We start from the raw sequence: 20,563 nt of genomic DNA, 5'->3' as shown, positions 1-20,563 counted from the left end.
GCAGGATCTAACCCTGTGCCCAGCTGGTAACCCCGCTCATTTGTTCGGATTCTTCTTTTTCTGTACGGTGGGAATGCAGTACAGAAAAGGTCGCGCCGTTGCTAGGCGATGATGTGGATCCCGCGACATTCTTCAGTGGTTAATACGGAAGGACCGTGGGAGGGACGACTTCCATTGACTTCAATGGAAGCCGTCGGTGTGGAAAACCGCACAGTATGGAGCGTGCTGCCACGAGCGGAAATTTCCGCTTGTGTGCAGGAAGCAGCGGGTTTCCATAGGAGGCTATGAGCAGTATTTGCTGTGGATTCCGGAGGCAGCCACCAGCCCCGGATTTTGCAAATCAAATCTGTCCATGTGCAGGAGCCTTAATTGCCATAAGTAAGACTTCTGAAAAGTGCGGCTGATATAGCTTGAAGAAATTCCAGCTGGCAATACAGTAAATTTCCTCTGATAGTCTAGTGTTTTATGAATGAATGGATGACCATATAATCATGAGGAGGCTAAGTTCACCATGGCAAGAGCTTCTTGTTGTTAGCCGCTCTCTGCTCTGTTTCATAGAAAATGTGTTAAGCGCTTAACACTGAAGTTGAAATGTTGCTCATTTGGAGAATAAATGACTCACATTTGATATATATGTGAGATGATGCAGTGCTTTTGCAGTGCCCCAGACCTAAGAGAGGTTTAAGCAGCGAGCGTAAATTCAGATAGTAGTCACGGTGGCTCTGCTGCTCCCTCTGGCAAGATGGTAAATGAGATCTGGGACTGGTGTAACTTTAGTTGTGAAATTTATTGGCAGTTCTTATTGTGTGCTACCCGCGAAGTCGGGTAGGGGAAGATGTTGTTTGTCGTGATGCCAGCTCGTGTATGGGTAGGAACTAAGGATGAGCGAGTATACTCGCTAAGGCACTACTCGTCCGAGTAATGTGCTTTAGACGAGTATCTCCCTGCTCGTCCTTAAAGATTCGGGGACCGCTGCGGCTGACAGGTGAGAGCGGGCGGGAGAGAGAGATCTCCCCTCCGTTCCTCCCCGCTCTCCCCCACAGCTCCCCGCTCCGCGGCGGCCCCCGAATCTTTAAGGACGAGCAGGGAGATACTCGTCTAAAGCACATTACTCGGACGAGTAGTGCTTTAGCGAGTATACTCGCTCATCCTTAGTAGGAACCCGTTCCGAGCAAAATAATAAAATATAAAAATTTGGAGAACTAAACAAAATAGGGGTAGTAGTCCTGGCCTCTAGAGTGTATAGTGAGGTACCTCAGCACTGATGGTGTAGATGGTGGGAAGGTACTCCAGGAAGCAGACTTGGATGGTGAAAAATTTGTTGCAAAATCCATGTCTTAGGACTCTGGCGCACTAGCCATGAGTGTGAGCTACACTCGAGAGGCTCAATCACATTTCGGATCAGGCAGCTTATGAACACCAGCCCACGCACTGTCCAATTTACGACACAGTACATTGGCATATATTGGTATGTCCTATTTCTCATCCCTGAAGTGAACAGGATTATTATATGCCAATAGCTCTTTTATGCAGACCATCAGTCCATGTGAAAAAAGTAAGTGTGTGGTTACTAAGGTGGTAACAACTAATGGCAATAGAAGCAAAGGCAGAAACAATACTATTTATATTACTACTTAGTTTGATCTGGATGGTAGCACCAAGGAAAATAGGACTAGACCAACTTTACCCATAAAAGATGAATAATCAGCAACTTCTGAGAGCAGGGGTAGAAATATATAAACCCTCTCTCAACTAGATTGGCCAGCCAATGAAAATACAAACAACCTAGGGGAATTTCAACATATGACTCAAATGACCCTTTACCAATGATTGGAGAACCCAACAGGATGGCAAACATACAACCACAAAAGTGTCATAATGTGGCTCGGACTGACCTTGTACCACCAGCCTGTTTCAATATTGCACTGGTATACTACAGACCAGCCGTCTAGCCAAGATACTCCCTAGTACAACTAGTACTACTACCAATGTATGTCTTTGGAGATTGTATGGATGCGTGTTTGATTTTAGGCACCTGTTTGTAGCTGAAACACCTGAAAGCAATAATGAAAAGGAGGGCGGATTGCATACTTTGCCCATATAGTATAAAATTATCCATTGAAAATTAGATAGTTGGGTTCTCAGTGAGCCAAAACAAGGAGCCCCCAGGGGTCTGCAGTGTCTACACTGTTTCAATTAATGCTGAACTTTGATCTTGGCCATTACTAAGAGAGTACAGCTGCCAGTCAAAGTCACACCTCCACAGGTAATTACTCCGGCATAGGTACTAGAACATATATCTTACAATACATAAGGACTACTCTTTTTTTCTGGCTTTCCATAGAGTTAGAGAAAAAAAAACCAGATTGATATTATCCCCAACAATTTACTGAAAACGTTCTTAACCTCTTGTGGATTGTTGAAGTAATTGCCCTCGGCTCTGAAACAGCCATTAGGCAACTGGATAGTCTGCAGCCAATTTACAGCTTCCGGAATGTGTCTCTCATCAATGTAGATCCACTTCTGTGCTTCATTGTAAGCTTTGACTACTAATGCTGTGTTCCTGCAAAACGTTGTAACATGAGCGTTTTAATACATCCCAGTGCAGAATATACATAGATATCACACTTGCTAATGAATGATATATATGCTGCTAAAAATGTAGAATTATACTATAGGCAGTAGCAAATAGCAAAAAGAAAGCGGGGACCTCTGCTAGTACTTGTTAAAACCACAATGCTCAGGACTGAAGATCTCCTTGTTTATGCTCATTCTTTCCCTAAACTTAGTGGCTTCCCTTACATTTATGCTTTAACGGGCTTGTCAAGAATTAGAAGAAAGGATTTGCTTTATTCCAAGAAACAGCGCCACTTCTTTCCATAGGCCATATCTAGTATTGCAACAAAACCGCAGTAAAGTGAAAAAAGGATCTGTTTTTTTTTTCCCCATGGCTTTTTGCTGCACTTTTTTGGTGGCGATCCGCATGCCTTATTTGTCAATGGACAAAATCTATGTGCTGAATTCTGACTCGGAAATGAGCGTTCCATGGCAAGAAGTAACATTTCACTTCTTGATGTGGAAACTTGCGAAAACATAATTTACACTTTGGAATTCTCATGCGGATTTTGTCCATTGACAGAGCAAATTCTGGGTGTGGATCCACACCAAAACCCCCTCTAATATGAAGTGGTTTTTGGTGCGTTTTTTTTTTTAGACAAAGTTCATATGGAAAATTTGGCAGTGAATTCTGCCACCTTAACATGCCTTTAGGCTAATTTGACATGGGCGAGTGCGATATTGGGCTGTGAAACATAGACCGATATTGTACTCGCCAATGTGCAATTTCCCAGCGGATGCGAGGCATTTTAGTATCAAAAATGTCTCACATCACTTTGGGAAAGTAGCGATCCTCCACTGCGGCTATCAGCTGTGGAGGAGGATCACGGAGTGTCTCCCATTGTTTTCAATGAGAAGATGTTGCAGCTGGCCCCATTGCAAACAATGGGCAATGTGATACGAAGCCACGCCCAAAGACAGGACATGCTACAATTTTGTTTCCTGCATCACATCACAGTGTTATGCGATGTAGGAAAAAAAGTGTATGATGCCATTCAAAAGAACGGCGTTCATATTTGCACGAGATATATGCAATTCACAAATCTTGTGCAAGAATCTCAGCTGTGTGTAACTGGCCTTAGTGTGCCTTCACTCTATGGGTATTTTCTCCAAAGAAAATCCTCACCAAAATCTGTAGTGCAAAATATGTTGTGAAGTTTGGTGCGGATGCGCACAAAAGTCTGTCATGTATGAATGTACTTACAGGCATCGTGGGAACAACTGGCTACAGAAAAGTAAGATATTAGAAAAAGTGTGTCAAATAAAGTTTACTCACATTGAAGAAGAGTAAAATAAAATACAAGGAAATAATTTGTATGTAGCCATCTGAACGCACGGTCCATTCACAGGAATAAGCAGGCTTTGTGCTCCTGCTCAGCCTCTGTTAATGTATTCTATAGGCTTCATTGAAGTGAATGGGGCCTCTAGAAGTGAATACAGGCAGCTGAGCATGCACAGTAAGCTCACATTGTGGTAGGTCTCTATTATCCCCTTAAGGGTGGACGCACACTTGCGATTTTTTCTCTCTTGCGCTGCAAAAACTCTCGCCTCGCAGCGCAAGAAAGACGCCGGTATAGAACCGGCATATCGCAAGTGGTTTCAATGGGGCCAGCGACAGCAGCGCTAGCCCCATTGAAAGCATAGGGAGAATGCCGCGGACTTCTGCCACAGCTGTGGCAGAAGTCCGCGGCATTCTATTCCATTGCTTTCAATGAGATCGGCACTGCTGCCGATCCCATTGAAATCAATGCTTTCTGCCAAGCCCCTCTGAATGATTATCGAGGAAGGGCTTGAAATATAAGCCCTTCCCCGATAATCATCAATAAGTGTGTAAAAAAATTTAAAAAATTATTACTCACCTCTCCTGCGTTCAGCCGCGTCCTGCTGCTGGCTCCCCGACACTGCTATAAAGCTCTTTCAGCAGTCGGGGATTTAAAAATCCCCGCCTCCTGAAAGGGCTGTGCAGATTGGCTGAGGGCTTAGTCAATAGCAGCTACTCCTTAGCTATTGGCTGAGCGCTCAGCCAATCACACATAGCCTTTAGCTATTCATTCGGTCCCCGCGGGGATAAGGGAAACCCCTGCCACAGCTGTCACAGCTGTCACAGCTGTGGCAGAAGTCCCCGGCATTCTCCATCTCTTTTCAATGGGGCTAGCACTGCTGACGCTGGCCCCATTGAAAAGACTGGCGATATGCCGGTGTGATGCCGATATCCCGGCGTCATGCCGATTTTTTTCTCGCACTGCGATGCGAGACTTTAACTTTACTCTCGCATCGCAGTGGAGAAAAAAACACCAGTAGGTGTCCACTCTAAGGACGCGGCTCCTTTTTTTCTCATTTTCAGTTTGTCCCCCCACTTTAAAAAAATTATAGCATTTTATCCATTAACATAGATGTCTGAGGGTTTGTTTTTGCGGGACAAGGTGTATTTTTCAATGGCACTATTTAGTGTACCATATAATGTACTGAAAAACTTTTTAAAAATTCTAAATGGAGTGAAATATAAGATAACTAGATTCCGCCATCTATTTGGGGGAGGTGGGGGTCTTGTTTCTACAATGCAGACACTGCAGCAAAAATGGAGCGAATGGAGAAACAATACTGGTACCCTGGCATTGCTCTCCAATGAATTTCAACAGACAGAGGGATAAGATTGGATAGCACCGTCAGGCTACCAGTATTGTTTCTCCATTCGCTCCATTTTGTCAACCAGTTGGTGGCTTAATCTGGTCGGCAGAGCCTCCTAGTGAAATTAACTTTCACACAAATCTACACACTTCTTTCTTCAGCTTCTTGAAGCTTCTGGTCCCCGGACATCCTACCAGGCTCTGGACCCTCATACACCCCAGTTTTGCTCCACTCCTTTTCTATCCCTTTGTTTTCACTGCAGCAAAAATGACATTACAACTTCTTTTTTGTACTACTTTTAAAAAATAAAATATCTTTGGGACAAAGTTAATTACTATAACAAATATTAATGTTTTGTTTGTTTCAGAAAGGAAATATGCCAATTTTTAATGATTTTGATGTGCGGTGTTGGAAAATGACAATTAAAACCTTGGATTAGCTCAGGTTTGCAAGATATATTAACTGTTTTTAAAATAAAACTATAAATATACATATGATGTAATACAGGCTACTTGCAGCGCAAGAACTGTCAAGATATTTTTCTAATTATGAAAAACACAATGTACCTGTTAAAAACTGAATTGCATAATGAATACTGGACATTAGTTGCATGTGCACCATTTCTTTACTGCCCTCTTGCATGAATCTACAGGTGCTTCACGTGTTATATTCCAACAGTAGTCTGCTAGCATTAACGGGCTCCATTTCCCTTGCTAGCACCTCTCCATACCAAAAATGTCCTGATGGGACCATTCACAATTCTCATCGCTTACAGAGCCACAGTTGTCAGGGAAAAAGACAATGTGAGAATGTAAAAAGTGTATTTTTAAAGATGTTGTAGCCCATTTTTTCATAACATGATAGCATATTGTCCAGCAGTTCTTTGTAATTCTCAGCTTTGTGGTTTCCAAGAAAATTCTTTGCTACCATCTTGACAGAATTCCAAGCTTCTTTTTCATCACCACACAGTACATCACTGAAATCTGTATTCTTGAAGAGCCTGGAGATTTGTGGACTCACGAATATCCCCTCCTTAACTTTGGCCTCACTTACATGCGCAAACTTTTCTCTAAAATAACGAATTGCTGTGCCATTACGGTCCATGGACTTGACGAAATTCTTTTAGTCCTAATTTTATACGCAAACCTGGTAGTATGCAAAATTGTGGTCAACGAGGGGTGTTATTACAACATTCTTTGATCCAGGTTCCAATGATGTTCTTCGTGGCCATTCTCTCCTTTTGAAATGTGTTACTCTGTCTCTGCTGTCCCACTCACAAATAAAACAACAGTACTTTGTTTAACCTAGCTGGAGTCCAATTAAATGTTAAAAGGTCAGGTACTGATAGGGTAAAGTACAAGAAAGCTTTGAGGAAAAAACACTTACTTGTGGGGGAGATCTCTCTCCTGCAGACCTCCCATAAAGACTGTGAGCCTAGGAGAAAATATTCTTATCCAAAGGAGTTTTAATCTTCCAATAGTTGAATAAAGTTGGAGCAGTAAAAGAATATGCAACACGTTTCAGGGCTACTCAGGGCCCCTTTATCAAGCATACATAAGATCAAAAAGAGTATACCTTTATAGGGAAAAAGAGCCATACAGATTGATAAGATAGATGTGCTTGCGTACATAATAGGAACACCCCCCGGAAATGACGTCACCACTGGAGTAATCGGACCCTGGGGAAAAGTGTATATATACTTCTCTCAATGTCGATTAATGATCATGTTAACCCTTTCCAATCCAATTTGTATTCTGGTTTTCCTAGGGAGCTTACTCTTTTTCTGCTGTTATACAATGGCGCTATATGCTGTGTAACACATTGGATAGGCTCTGACAGCAGAGAGGCTGGTAGTATACAGTAAGAGAACCCCGTTGGACATCTTCCAACATCGGAGCTGTACAGCCATAAATCATAATGCCTTTAGACGTCAGACAGTGGATTGGAAAGGGTTAATGGCGTCTCCAGTTTATATAGCGGGATCGTCAATTGTTTCTAAGAGGGAAAGCCTGTGGATGATTGGATAAACCCCTAGGCGTGATGCCATCATCGGGCAGCATTGCGTGTCATGCTGTGCACCATCAAATGGTGTGGAGCTTAGAATGCTTCCTACATGGTGACATCAATGGATCATAACATTGTGCTCCAAAATGCATTCCAGCTGTAAATGACAGCAAAAAAAATAGAACAGAATGTATTACATTCAAAAAGGAAAGTCTAAGCCCTTTGAATGTTATTAGATGTTAGAAATAGTTACTTTGTTAAATATTTAGAGAAATGTCATTAAAAACACAGATCTAAGGGGACAATAAATTAAAGTAAGAAAATGTATGAAGTATTATTTTACTTCAAATTGAGTAAGATTGTTCAGATTGGACGAGTTAGCAGTCCCATCGGTCAGACAGGTGTCCAATGGGAAGTACTCTCAGCAGCAGGGCACCTCACGTGGTAAAAGCAGTCTTCAGGCAACCCCAGCTTCATCTTTGCTATCTATGCCCGGTGCGCAGCCACAGGTATTCTTCAGCTGCAGTTGATTGGCAGAAGAGCGGTTTTCCATTTCTCACTCTAACACGAAGGAAGAACAAGATTCTGGGCTCTCCTCCAGAGAAGACAGTTTAATTACGGCCATCTCAGAGGTGCTACGGCTGTCCGATCAGACTCTGGCTGTCTCAAGGGCTGGCTTTTCTTTCAGGTGCCCTCGGCGTCCACCTAAAACCTTAATAGTATCATAATAGTAGCTTCCCAGATTGCCAGGAAGTTCATTTCTGAGGCTGTCTTAGACAGCACAAGACTCTTATCCCGCATTTCAGTAGCTTCTGTCATTATGCGGCGCACCCTCTGGCTGAAATTTTGGGAAGCGGATGATTCATCCAAGAAAGCCTTAAGTTGCCTGCCCTTCTCTGGGTCCAGACTCTTTATAGCCAGGTCGGAAGAAATCATAGCAAATGCAACAGGAGGCAGGAGCTCTCTTCTGCCTCAAAACCGATCAAGGTGCTTGAGTACCACACAGTGCAGGAGATTGAGTTGTCTCTCTTTCCGCCAGCCGAACCCTTGGGCCTTGGAGGGTAAAAAGAGCTTGCAAGATTGCAAGCAGGATCCTTCTTTCAAGCCATGACCCTTGTGGCGACGCAGGACAAGTCTACTGTTTGACGGCTGCCCTGGCCCATTTCTACCAGGGTGAGGGGTCATCTATCCTTGTTCAGGGAGACCTGGTTGTTTAGGTTTCAGATTTATGGGTACAAGAGGTTATTTTATTTGAGTTTTTAATCGAGTTCATGACCCATCCCCTGGACCATTATTTTGTGTCAACAGTTCCAGATATGCCCCCAAGGGCAAGACCTTTTTTTGGGCTGTTTGCATGTTGCTATGGCAGGGTGTGATAATTCCTGTCCCGACTCACTATACTTATGGTTTCAAAAAAGAATGGATCAGTGCATCCGGTATTAGATCTCAAATGTCTAAATCAGTACATAAGTGTCAAACCCTTTTGCATGGAATCTCACAGAGCAGTGGTGGCATTTATGGAACAGGGGGAGTTTCTGGCATCCATTGACATCAAGAATTCTTACCTCCATATTCACATCTGTCAAGCACATCAGTGTTTTCTCAGGTTTGCGGTTTACACACAACACTATCAATTCGTGGCACTTCCGTTTGGATTGGTCACGGCCCCCCCAAGGTACTTGCTTTGGTGAAGGCTTTTCTCCATGCCAGAGGAGTAGTAGCCATCCCATTCCTAGAAAAACCACAGGGACAATCTGGAGAGTCTAAGTATCACCCTAGACACTCCATCCAAGTTCAGGTGGATAGTCAACTACCATAAATCTTCCCTAATGCCAGCTCAGAACATCATTTTTATGGGGAATGCATTCAACATGGTCCAGGCCCGAGTTCGTCTTCCTCCAGCAAAGTTATGTCATCTTTGGAACTGGTCATTGTATGAGCATGCTTGAGCTGATGGTCACCGCATTCGAGATGGTGGTTTTTGGCCAATTCCATGTGCAACCATTACAATAGTTCATACTGTTCAAGTGGGACAGGGCCATAGCCTCCCTGAGCCGGAGGGTTCAGATTCCCGTTCAGGTTCAAATCTCTTTTCAATAGTGGTTAGACACCTTCCAGACCTGTCTGGGATGCCCCTTTGGAGTTCTTCTGTGGAAGGTATTGCCAACAGATGCTAGCCTGGGGGGATGGCAAGGTTAGTTAGCACAGGGGATATGGGCCACACAGGTATCATCCCTACCCATAAACATTCTTGAACTTCAAGCTATTCTCCATTCCCTTCACTACTTTGCTCCTCATGATTCTGTGTCTTGTCAAATAGATCAAGTTGGAGGGTTGCCCAGTTATTCTTGTGGCTCCAGATTGGCCTCAGCATGCATGGTACTCAGATTCCATCGAGCTGACAGACAATGTGCCTTGGCGCCTTCCAGCATGGGTTAACCTACTCTTGCAGGGTCTCTGTTTGTGGTGTCGGATGGCCCAAGAGGTGGTCTTGCCACATCCAAGAAGGTCATATCACAAAGGATATGCTCTGAGGTGGTGGGGGCATATCAAGCCAAGGGTGTAATTCCACCCTTTCACATCTTGGCTCACTTTACTCAGGCGTCAGGGGCCTCGTGGGCATTATGGAATGGGGATTTGTAAGGTGGTGACTTGGTCATTGCTACATGTAGTGACCTGAGCATGACACTACAGTAAAAGTACTTAACTGCAAGTCAAGAGCAACAGTCCTAACTACAGCCGATTTAGCAGAGGGTTGTGATGCTGGATTTTAATTAATATAAAGATGGAGCCAGGATAGAAAACTAAATAGATAATTTAACTCAGTCATTTTTACATTACTACAATGGCTGAAGGACCTGGAGATGCAGCAGACAGGACCTGCAGATCACGTGACCCAGCAGAAGAAAGAAGCTCCCTGATTGGTCGGAGGGCAAGCTGAAACAAGTTACTTGAGTGGAAGGAGGGTGAATTTCCTGTTCCTCTGATCCGTGGCATAGAAGATAATTATAAAAATGTTGAAAGGCAGAAAAGGAGTCAGTCAGTGGAGAGAGAGCAAGACAGAGAGGCAGAAGAGGGGGAAGAATGCTAGCAGCCAGGTGAAGCCTGGTTTCTCCCCTGTACTGTAACTAGAGAAACTACATACAAATTGAAGCATCTTGTGTACAGTTAATCGATCACCCCTGAGAGAAACCTGCATTTGTTCTCTAGACCTGAAATCCTTCCATCCATGCTTCCACTGAACAGCGAACACAGATGCCACATTGTCAGCTGCAGAGATCCTTGAGATGGCCCCAGTGAGAGTGAGTACTTGAGAATCTTAGCTTGTATTTCAGGTTGGCAAAAACTGTTAGTGGGGTTGATAGGGATTTTCAGTCCTTGTCAGTCTCTCTATAGCTTCCTTATCTCAGGTGCTACCTCACCAGGGCTTGTTTATCTGTACATCAAGTGTTAAAATGTGTATATGCAAGTTTTACTGTTTAATATTCTTGCAGACTGCCACGTGCAACAGTAAATGGTGTGCCTGCAGTTTATTCAATTATGTGTCTTAGTCTTTTTTCTCCACCTAATTCACCTAATTCCATTAGTTGTCTTTATCCTGTTGTCTTCCTTCATCAGAGTGAAACATTGCAAAGAAAGCACTGCACTCATTACCACCGTGTTCCAGCTCCTCAACTGCCTTTTAGAAACCACTCAGAGAGTGCACACCTCTACTCACTTGTCGCATGTTGCATACGCACTTTCTAAAATTTTTACCGAGTGCAGACTTTTGCGTCTGTGGATGCCGCTCTCAGCCAGGCAATTTTGCAAACTGCCAGGGACCATTCTCAGAGTTCTTAAGCAGGTTCTCCCAACCCAGGGAATGCTCTGGGATGTCTTATGGTCAAGCTGTGTCCCCCAAATGGCTCCCTGTTTATGTGTTGTTTAACCCCCTAACACTCAAATTAAATTAAAAAAAAGGCACTTTCTTATTGTAGATTTTGAATTTATGTCTCATATAAATACATTTTCCATAGAACTTAGTTGCCGTAAGTTCTTTTTAATTTCATAACTAATTTTAGCCCCAAGAACCAGTCATTAACCATTTTGTGTTCCAGTGGTTATAATTACAGATGAGCGAGCGTACTCCTTAAGGCAAATTACTCGAGCGAGTATCGCTATTTTGAGTACATGCCTGCTCATTCGAAAAGATTCAGGTGTCAGCCGGGGTGGGCGGTGAGTTGCGGGAGTGAGCAGGGTGGAGCGGAAGGGGGGGGGGGGGGGGAATCTCCCTCCCGCCGTTGTTGGTGGTGGTGGGGTGAGAAACTGCAATCTAGTCCCAATCAAGTTCTGATAATATTATTGTAGCATGTCTAAGTGATTTGCCATAAAATCATAAGATGGGAATACTATTTAAGTTTTTTAAAGCAATATTACCTGTCAAGAAAGGCTGGGAGTAGCAGTTCTGCAATAGCTCTCTAGAGGCATATGTTAGAGACCACTATTTTAGAGTATGACACATGAAACCTTCTAAGTACTTTATCTCTGTCAATCACAAAATAATTTTCTTTCCAATTTATGGCAATCCACTATGAACAAAGTGAACCCTTAAAAAGTTATTGTACATTATAGGGGTGAATTCACTATCTGGTGTTACAAAAAAATTGGTCTTGTATATTATTGCACATACCACATACTTGATGTATCACTTGGGAAAAAGCCATGGGAGCCGGTATCACTTCTAAATGTCAGTTTCTGATAAGCTGAAGAGATTGTAGAGTACAGTAATTAAAGAAGATAAATGAATATCCCAACACTTCGTTCCTTAATCTACTATTTTTCTTTGGTCCTATTTAAGCTCATATTGCAATTAAGACTGACAAATATTTAAATAAATCTTCTGTGCCTTAGGAGCTCATCCATATCCCTCTGTTCCTTCTTCTCACTGCCCTGTAAGACAACTGCAGCAGGAGCCTCTCCCTCTGCCTGTCCACAGTAAAACAAAAATATCGCTGAACCTCAGTCTTTTGCTAAGCCCCGCCCTCATTCAGCCATCAGCCAGAAATGGAACAGATCAGCATAAGATTAACTCCCTGTGTTCTCACAGAATTTCTACTAGACTGTTTTATTATCATGTAGAGAATGCTGTAGACTGACAAACAAGGAGGGCAACTATATTTCTTGTGTACTTTTATCATTCAGTACCCTAAATGGTTACTAACCTTTTCTAACAACTCGTGTTTATGTGATAACTAGCAAAAGTGCAATTTTATTTACCTAAAATACATTGTTGTGTTGAAAGCTTGCTCTAAAGTACTGGCTACTAGAGTTTCCCTTTCAAGTTGCTATCCATTACTTGTTGCCATGTGTTAACTATCTCTAATAAAAAGATTACAAGACACAGAACAGGAAGTGGAAAAGGGTGATGACTCATTTTGCTGATTAAAGTCTATAGAGAGGCAATGGTGAGGAAGAAGCTGCTGGAGAAAGACTCAAGACTGGAGATGAGCGAATATACTCGTTTAGAGTAATTACTCGATCGAGCACCGCGATTTTCGAGTACTTCCGTACTCGGGTGAAAAGATTCGGGGGGTGCCGGGGGCGGGGGGAGGCGTGGCGGAGCGGGGGGTGGCAGCGGGAAACAGGGGGGAGCCCTCTCTCTCTCCCTCTCCCCCCCACTCCCCGCTGCAACCCCCCACTCACCCACGGCGCCCCCCCGAATCTTTTCGCCCGAGTACGGTAGTACTCAAAAATCGCGGCGCTGGGGCGAAAAAGGGGCGTGGCCGGGTAGGTTTGCTCATCTCTACTCAAGACCCTTTTACATAGGATGACAGTCCTTTGAATGACTGCACGAGCGCTGATGTCACCACTAAGGTAGTCAGCACCCGTGCAGAGCATTCAAACAGGAAGTATTACCACCAGCTCACAGGCTTCCCATCCACTTTCCAGCAAACTAACAAGGTTTTTCAAGCTTGACTGAAAAGCCAGCTTAAACAACCGCTAATGACAGAACCATTTTTTCACATTCACACAACGATTATTGCTAAAATTCGTTAGTTTGAATGAATTTTGAATGATCATTATGTGTAAATAGGTCTTTACACAGACATGCCTGGAGCTAATAGTGATATGTATTAGTAAGCAATTATTGACTATGTTGTAGCTACTAGAATCATATCTCCACTGCTCAGTGCTTCTACAGTGCCCACATGATGATATGATTTCTCTCTGCATATTGCAAACACAGAGCAGTATCTATATTTTCCTCAGTATAGAGTGTATAGAAGACATAACAGTAGTTCCTCTGAGAGAACTGAGAATTAGAAATGTAGCCCGCAGAGGGGAAAAGTGTGATAAATCCAGGGTACAAGTCATATAATAGTCAGAAATAGCAGTATTCCCCATATACACACAAGTTAGTTTATTCTGAAAGGTCACTTGAAAGGTTACTGTAGGTACACTTTAATGAACATATTGCTGCATAGATTTATTCTAAAGGCATTATGGTAAATGCGTCTTGTGACAAATGCTAACTACAACATGCCACCAGTTTAGTAAAACATAAGTACTGATAATAAAGTATTGTGAGTGAACTGCATTTCATGACAGTCATAGCAGCTATATACCACCAAGGGAAACTCCCAGCATACACCTTACTAAAGCTGACATTAAATTCTATACCAATTGTATAAGTCCATATGTAGTTACCTCCCCCTAGTGGTGACGGAATGTAGCCAGAATTATTTTGTTTATCAATTCACAAAAATAGGGCTTCCCTACCCAAATATGAAGCTGCATGAGATGCAGTATAGTAGTGTGCTAGCATGATGCGATGCCTGTACAAAGTCTAGAAAGTACTATGAAAGGTAAAGACAAATGTTATTGTCTACCTTGGTATATTCAGCATTGTGAGGATTATACCATCTGTACAGTGATGCATGGGACATCTGAGATGGTACAGAGTGGCATTACTGTCACACTGTGCACATCACAAAAATGTAGCAATGATACAAGGATTTCATGACATCACACGATAATGCATAGCTGCCACTCGATAGTTGTGCTGAGACTTCATAACTCGATACATCATGGTTATTCCACAAATGAACCACAAAGTGGGTGTCAGCTGATCACTAAGAAAATCATCAAAGTTATATATGGAGGGTCTCAAGAATGACTAAGTGAGAGAGCTTACTGTTATTACCTCTCAGCCCTCTCTCATAGCAGTGGGACCCAAGTGAGGGAAGCCTTCATAGGATGTCTACATACTGTAATAAGGACTATAGAAAGAGGCTAACCTGATATAGCGAGTATATGAAATCTGCTTCACAATAATACCACACTAGATCCTAACATTCACTCACCTTTAACCAGTGTTTCTACTATGTCAGCTTTTTTCCTAGGTATCGGTTCTTGTATGCTGTCGATATACCCTAGTATGTAAGCATTTTTCCACAATTTTGTAAAATTCGATTCTCCATATCCTTCAGGTATATCGAGACTGTCCAGGTTAATAACAATATGGGTCATGAGATCACCTAGGAAAACATATTATAAATCATCTACACAGAAAACCATAACGTACTGTAGTATTATATTTCCCTATAATGTAAATTTGCTAAGTAAGGCTCTGTTCATATCTTGTTTTTTGTCACCATCTATAATATACATTGGCAAAAGCTCCTGACATATACAGTAAAAAGAGACTAACGGATGCTTAGCTATGGCATCCATTGAATATATAAGTCATTTACAGTAGCTCATGACGTATATGTTTTACTGATGCATACAGTCAAGGCATTTGTCACCCATAGGCTGCTATGTTAAGAACCATTTACCATACAGTATACATTTTATTACTGGACTAGCATAGCCTACCATTATTTCAGAGATACAGTAAATCAAAGTTGCATATATTACAACAGTAAACATAATGCTCAACTGCATCATGAATAGGCAAAAAAGAGTTCAGCACGCAAAAGCCTCAATAAAAAGAATTACATTTTATTAAATAGAATTATATTAAAACATCACATAACAGAAGAGATGAGTTCCTAAACAAAAAAAAAAAAAAGCATCAAAAATGGAGGACATATACCCTGTTTCCCTGAAAATAAGACATGACCTGAAAATAAGACATAGCATGATTTTCCAGAATTTTTGAGGATGCAAAATGATTTTTCAGGCTTTTTGAGGATGCATGAAATATAATCCCTACTCCAAAATTAAGCCCTGCTAACAGTTAATTAAAAAAAGTCAATTTAAATAGTGTCCAGGCAGCTATACATGTTAAAAAGTTAAACCTTTTTGAACAAAAATTAATACAAGACACTGTCTTATTTTCGGGGAAACACGGTAGTGTGTCATGTTAATAGAGAAATATCTATGCAAAAGATATCCCATGCTGTCACAATCATGTTACCAATGATGACTGTAATACAACAAGCATATTAAATACTGCATATTTACAGGTGCAAGACAATAATAAGAACATGAAAATAACAATAGTGCCAACCTTATGACCTGCACCCCGACGTGCGTTTCTCCAAAGCTTCCTCAAGGTGTACCAATATGTCTATTAACCTGACAAACTATATGCCTTTCTTTTTTGATGCATTATTTCTAGAGATGAGCAACCACGCTCGGTTAAGGCAGTTACTCGAGCAAGCATCGCTCTTCTCGAGTAACTGCTTACTGGTCCGAGCAGATTCGGGGGGGGGGGGGGGGGGGGCGGCAGGGGGTGAGCTGGGGGTAGCGGGTGGGAGAGATCTCACTCTCTCCCCCGCTACCCCCCCCCCCTCCTCCCCACTGCCTCCCCGCCCCCCGAATCTGCTCGGACTAGTAAGCAGTTACTCGAGTAACTGCCTTAACTGAGCGTGCTCGCTCATCTCTAATTATTTCTTTTTGTTTGGCAGCTCATCTTTTCTGTTACGTGATATTTTAATATAATTCTATTTAATACAATGTAATTCTTTTTATTGGGGCTTTTGCCTGCTGACTTCTTTTTTGCCTACTACTATTTCAAACCTATTTTTGTGGTATAATGATGCATACTGGTCATATGAATACGACCTAAGATATTTATCACAGAAGATTACTCACCGTGAATGATGATGTGCGCACGTTCAGAGCCGGGTACTAGTCTGTCTGGGAGAGTCAAGGTAATATGAGTTTCCTCTTCACTTGCTAGCAGGTGACAAGTATAAGAAAATAGAGAGAAGTTAGAGGATCACAAAACTGATTTTTTCAGTAAGAGAAGCAAAAGTAAAACCTCACAATTTATAATTATTAAGGCTTATTAGATATAGCATGTATAAAGCACGTGTGCAAGATGCTGATTTCATAGGTGGATAATTATTGTAAGATTTTTTTTATAAAAAACTAGCTTTTACCCACGACTTCATCCATGTGATGACAAAGTCAGGATGACTGTAATAACAGACAAACGTCATGGCATCTTGTGTTTTCTCATACATATAACGAGGAGAGCCAGTAAATGAGGATGGGAGCACCACCATTTGCCCAAGCTGAGCGGCATCTGTATCCTGCCTCCCTATAACATCTTTAAGATGTATATAGCTGTCTGCTCTGAGTTATGATAGGTTGTTTTTAATATAATGTAATCGCTTGGTCTCTATTTTTACATACATATAAACTAAATATTGACTGAAAAGAGATAGTACAGCAAACAGTTAGTATCAATTTCTCTGGTCATGATGTGGTAGGAATAAAAATTGTATGCAGATACTGTTTTTTAAGGAGTAACTTTGTTTTAGGTTCACACCGAGGAATATCAATAGAATAACCAGTTTCACCATAACAGAAAAGCAGTGGAAACTAGAACCCATTGTATGAACGATGCAACCCACTGATACCCTGCAACCTGTTATCATGGCTTTGTAACACAATATTCCGTATTTCAAACTGCTGTCCAACTATGACTAGAGCCACTATGATTTTTGTAGGTGCATTAAAGCATTCGCTATGAGCATTGGCTGGTTTTTAGAGATGAGCGAACACCAAAATGTTCGGGTGTTCGTTATTCGAAACGAACTTCCCGCGATGTTCGAGGGTTCGTTTCGAACAACGAACCCCATTGAAGTCAATGGGCGACCAGAGCATTTTTGTATTTCGCCGATGCTCGCTAAGGTTTTCATGTGTGAAAATCTGGGCAATTCAAGAAAGTGATGGGAATGACACAGAAACGGATAGGGCAGGCGAGGGGCTACATGTTGGGCTGCATCTCAAGTTCACAGGTCCCACTATTAAGCCACAATACCGGCAAGAGTGGGCCCCCCCCCCTCCCAACAACTTTTACTTCTGAAAAGCCCTCATTAGCATGGCATACCTTTGCTAAGCACCACACTAGCTACAACAAAGCACAATCACTGCCTGGATGACACTCCGCTGCCACTTCTCCTGGGTTACGTGCTGACCAACCGCCCCCCCCCCTCCCCCCCACAGCGCACACCAAAGTGTCCCTGCGCAGCCTTCAGCTGCCCTCATGCCACACCACCCTCATGTCTATTTAGAAGTGCGTCTGCCATGAGGAGGAACCGCAGGCACACACTGCAGAGGGTTGGCACGGCTAGGCAGCGACCCTCTTTAAAAGGGGCGGGGCGATAGCCCACAATGCTGTACAGAAGCAATGAGAAATATAATCCTGTGCCACCGCCATCAGGAGCTGCACACGTGGGCATAGCAATGGGGAACCTATGTGCCACACACTATTCATTCTGTCAAGGTGTCTCTGCATGCCCCAGTCAGACTGGTAATATGCACCTTAACAGTAACCTCGTTGGTGGTAATGTGGTGGTGACTGCGGACCTAGTAGCACGGTTGTATTTTGTTGGTTTTCTGAATGCGGCCAGGATTAAGTGGGCCGTGGCGGGGGGATGGTGTGGGGGCTCTCTTGTTGTGTCGGTAAAGGTGAAATTCTTGGACTGCCACCAGACGAACCAATGCAAAGGCATTTGCCAAGAATGTTTTCCCTGTTGGAGGAGGAGGGGGATGTTTTTGAGGCACTACGTGTCCTCTCCACGTGTCCGTGGTTATATGCACCTTTACAGTAACCGCGTTGGTGGGAAATGGCCTCGCCGCCATCATGTCTTTGGGAAGCCTCTGTTTCCACACCCCAGAGACATACCATTAGCAGCGGTATAGGCAGAGCCCAGAATTCGTAACATTTCAGCCGTAGCATTAGGACAGGCCCCACTAACATATCACTAGCAGCATTATAGGAGGAGCGCAGTCTTCGTTCCATGTCAGCAATAGTAGCACTCAAGACAGGCCCCAGTAACAATTCCGAAGCAGCAGTATAGCGGGAGCGCAGTCTTCGTTCCATGTCAGCAATAGTAGCACTCAAGACAGGCCCCAGTAACAATTCTGAAGCAGCAGTATAGTGGGAGCGCAGTCTTAGTTCCATTTCAGTAGCCTTAGTATAGCCAAGGCCCAAGTTACATTTATGTAGCTAAAGTGTAGGCCAACCCCACACACCTTTCTGTACCATGAGTGCAGGCGAAGAACATACAAATTGCTATGATTACACTGTAGGTGAGGGCCCCAAAAAATTGGTGTACCAACAGTACTAATGTACCTCAGTAACAATTGGCCATGCCCAACCAAGATGGCAGGTGAATCGCTTTGGTTAATGTGGCTTAAGTGGTAACTAGGCCTGGAGGCAGCCCAGTGTAACGAAAAATTGGTTCAAGTTAAAGTTCCAACGCTTTTAAGCGCATTGAAACTTATAAAAATTGTTCAGAAAAATTATTTGAGTGAGCCTTGCGGCCCTAAGAAAAATTGCCCGTTCAGCGTGATTACGTGAGGTTTCAGGAGGAGGAGCAGGAGGAGGAGGAGGAGGAATATTAGACACAGATTGATGAAGCAGAAATGTCCCCGTTTTGGATGGTGAGAGAGAACGTAGCTTCCATCCGCGGGTGCAGCCTACGTATTGCTTACGTATCGCTGCTGTCCGCTGGTGGAGAACAGAAGTCTGGGGAAATCCAGCCTTTGTTCATCTTGATGAGTGTTAGCCTGTCGGCACTGTCGGTTGACAAGCGGCTACGCTTATCTGTGATGATTCCCCCAGCCGCACTAAACACCCTCTCCGACAAGACGCTAGCCGCAGGACAAGCAAGCACCTCCAGGGCATACAGCGCTAGTTCAGGCCACGTGTCCAGCTTCGACACCCAGTAGTTGTAGGGGGCAGAGGCGTCACCGAGGATGGTCGTGCGATCGGCTACGTACTCCCTCACCATCCTTTTACAGTGCTCCCGCCGACTCAGCCTTGACTGGGGAGCGGTGACACAGTCTTGGTGGGGAGCCATAAAGCTGGCCAGGCCCTTAAAGACTGTTGCACTGCCTGGGATGTACATGCTGCTCGATCTCCGCACCTCCCCTGCTACCTTGCCCTCGGTACTGCGCCTTCTGCCACTAGCGCTGTCGGCTGGGAATTTTACCATCAGCTTGTCCGCAAGGGTCCTGTGGTATAGCAACACTCTCGAACCCCTTTCCTCTTTGGGAATGAGAGTGGGCAGGTTCTCCTTATAGCGTGGGTCGAGCAGTGTGTACACCCAGTAATCCGTCGTGGCCAGAATGCGTGCAACGCGAGGGTCACGAGAAAGGCATCCTAACATGAAGTCAGCCATGTGTGCCAGGGTACCTGTACGCAACACATGGCTGTCTTCACTAGGAAGATCACTGCCAGGATCCTCCTCCTCCTCCTCCTCCTCCTCCTCCTCCTCAGGCCATACACGCTGAAAGGATGACAGGCAATCAGCCGGTGTACCGTCAGCAGCGGGCCAAGCTGTCTCTTCCCCCTCCTCCTCATCCTCCTCATGCTCCTCCTCCTCCTCCTGTACGCGCTGAGAAATAGACAGGAGGGTGCCCTGACTATCCAGCGGCATACTGTCTTCCACCGCCCCCGTTTCCGAGCGCAAAGCAGCTGCCTTTATGGTTTGCAGGGAATTTCTCAAGATGCATAGCAGAGGAATGGTGACGCTAATGATTGTAGCATCGCCGCTCACCACCTGGGTAGACTCCTCAAAATTACCAAGGACATGGCAGATGTCTGCCAACCAGGCCCACTCTTCTGAAAGGAATTGAGGAGGCTGACTCCCACTGCGCCGCCCATGTTGGAGTTGGTATTCGACTATAGCTCTACGCTGTTCATAGAGCCTGGCCAACATGTGGAGCGTAGAGTTCCACCGTGTGGGCACGTCGCACAGCAGTCGGTGCACTGGCAGCTTAAAGTGATGTTGCAGGGTGCGCAGGGTGGCAGCGTCCGTGTGGGACTTGCGGAAATGTGCGCAGAGCTGGCGCGCCTTTACGAGCAGGT

At 43.9% G+C, this 20,563-nt stretch overlaps 1 protein-coding gene across 1 annotated transcript in view; it reads right to left on the bottom strand.

Annotated features, from left to right (window-relative positions):
* Positions 1 to 20,563, bottom strand: part of LOC136626664 (pregnancy zone protein-like) — a 184,070-nt gene that overhangs the window by 17,136 nt on the left and 146,371 nt on the right. The window contains exons 15-18 of the mRNA XM_066601682.1: positions 16,330 to 16,413; positions 14,592 to 14,765; positions 11,918 to 11,990; positions 2,407 to 2,563 (exon numbers count right to left, since the gene is read on the bottom strand). Of these exons, the coding sequence (XP_066457779.1) occupies positions 2,407 to 2,563; positions 11,918 to 11,990; positions 14,592 to 14,765; positions 16,330 to 16,413 (488 nt within the window). The remainder of the gene's footprint in view (positions 1 to 2,406; positions 2,564 to 11,917; positions 11,991 to 14,591; positions 14,766 to 16,329; positions 16,414 to 20,563) is intronic.

The sequence above is a fragment of the Eleutherodactylus coqui genome, chromosome 4 (assembly GCF_035609145.1).
Source record: "Eleutherodactylus coqui strain aEleCoq1 chromosome 4, aEleCoq1.hap1, whole genome shotgun sequence".
Classification (NCBI taxonomy): Eukaryota; Metazoa; Chordata; class Amphibia; order Anura; family Eleutherodactylidae; genus Eleutherodactylus; species Eleutherodactylus coqui.
Note: the sequence above shows the minus strand (reverse complement) of the source record. Positions and strands in the feature narration are given on the sequence as shown.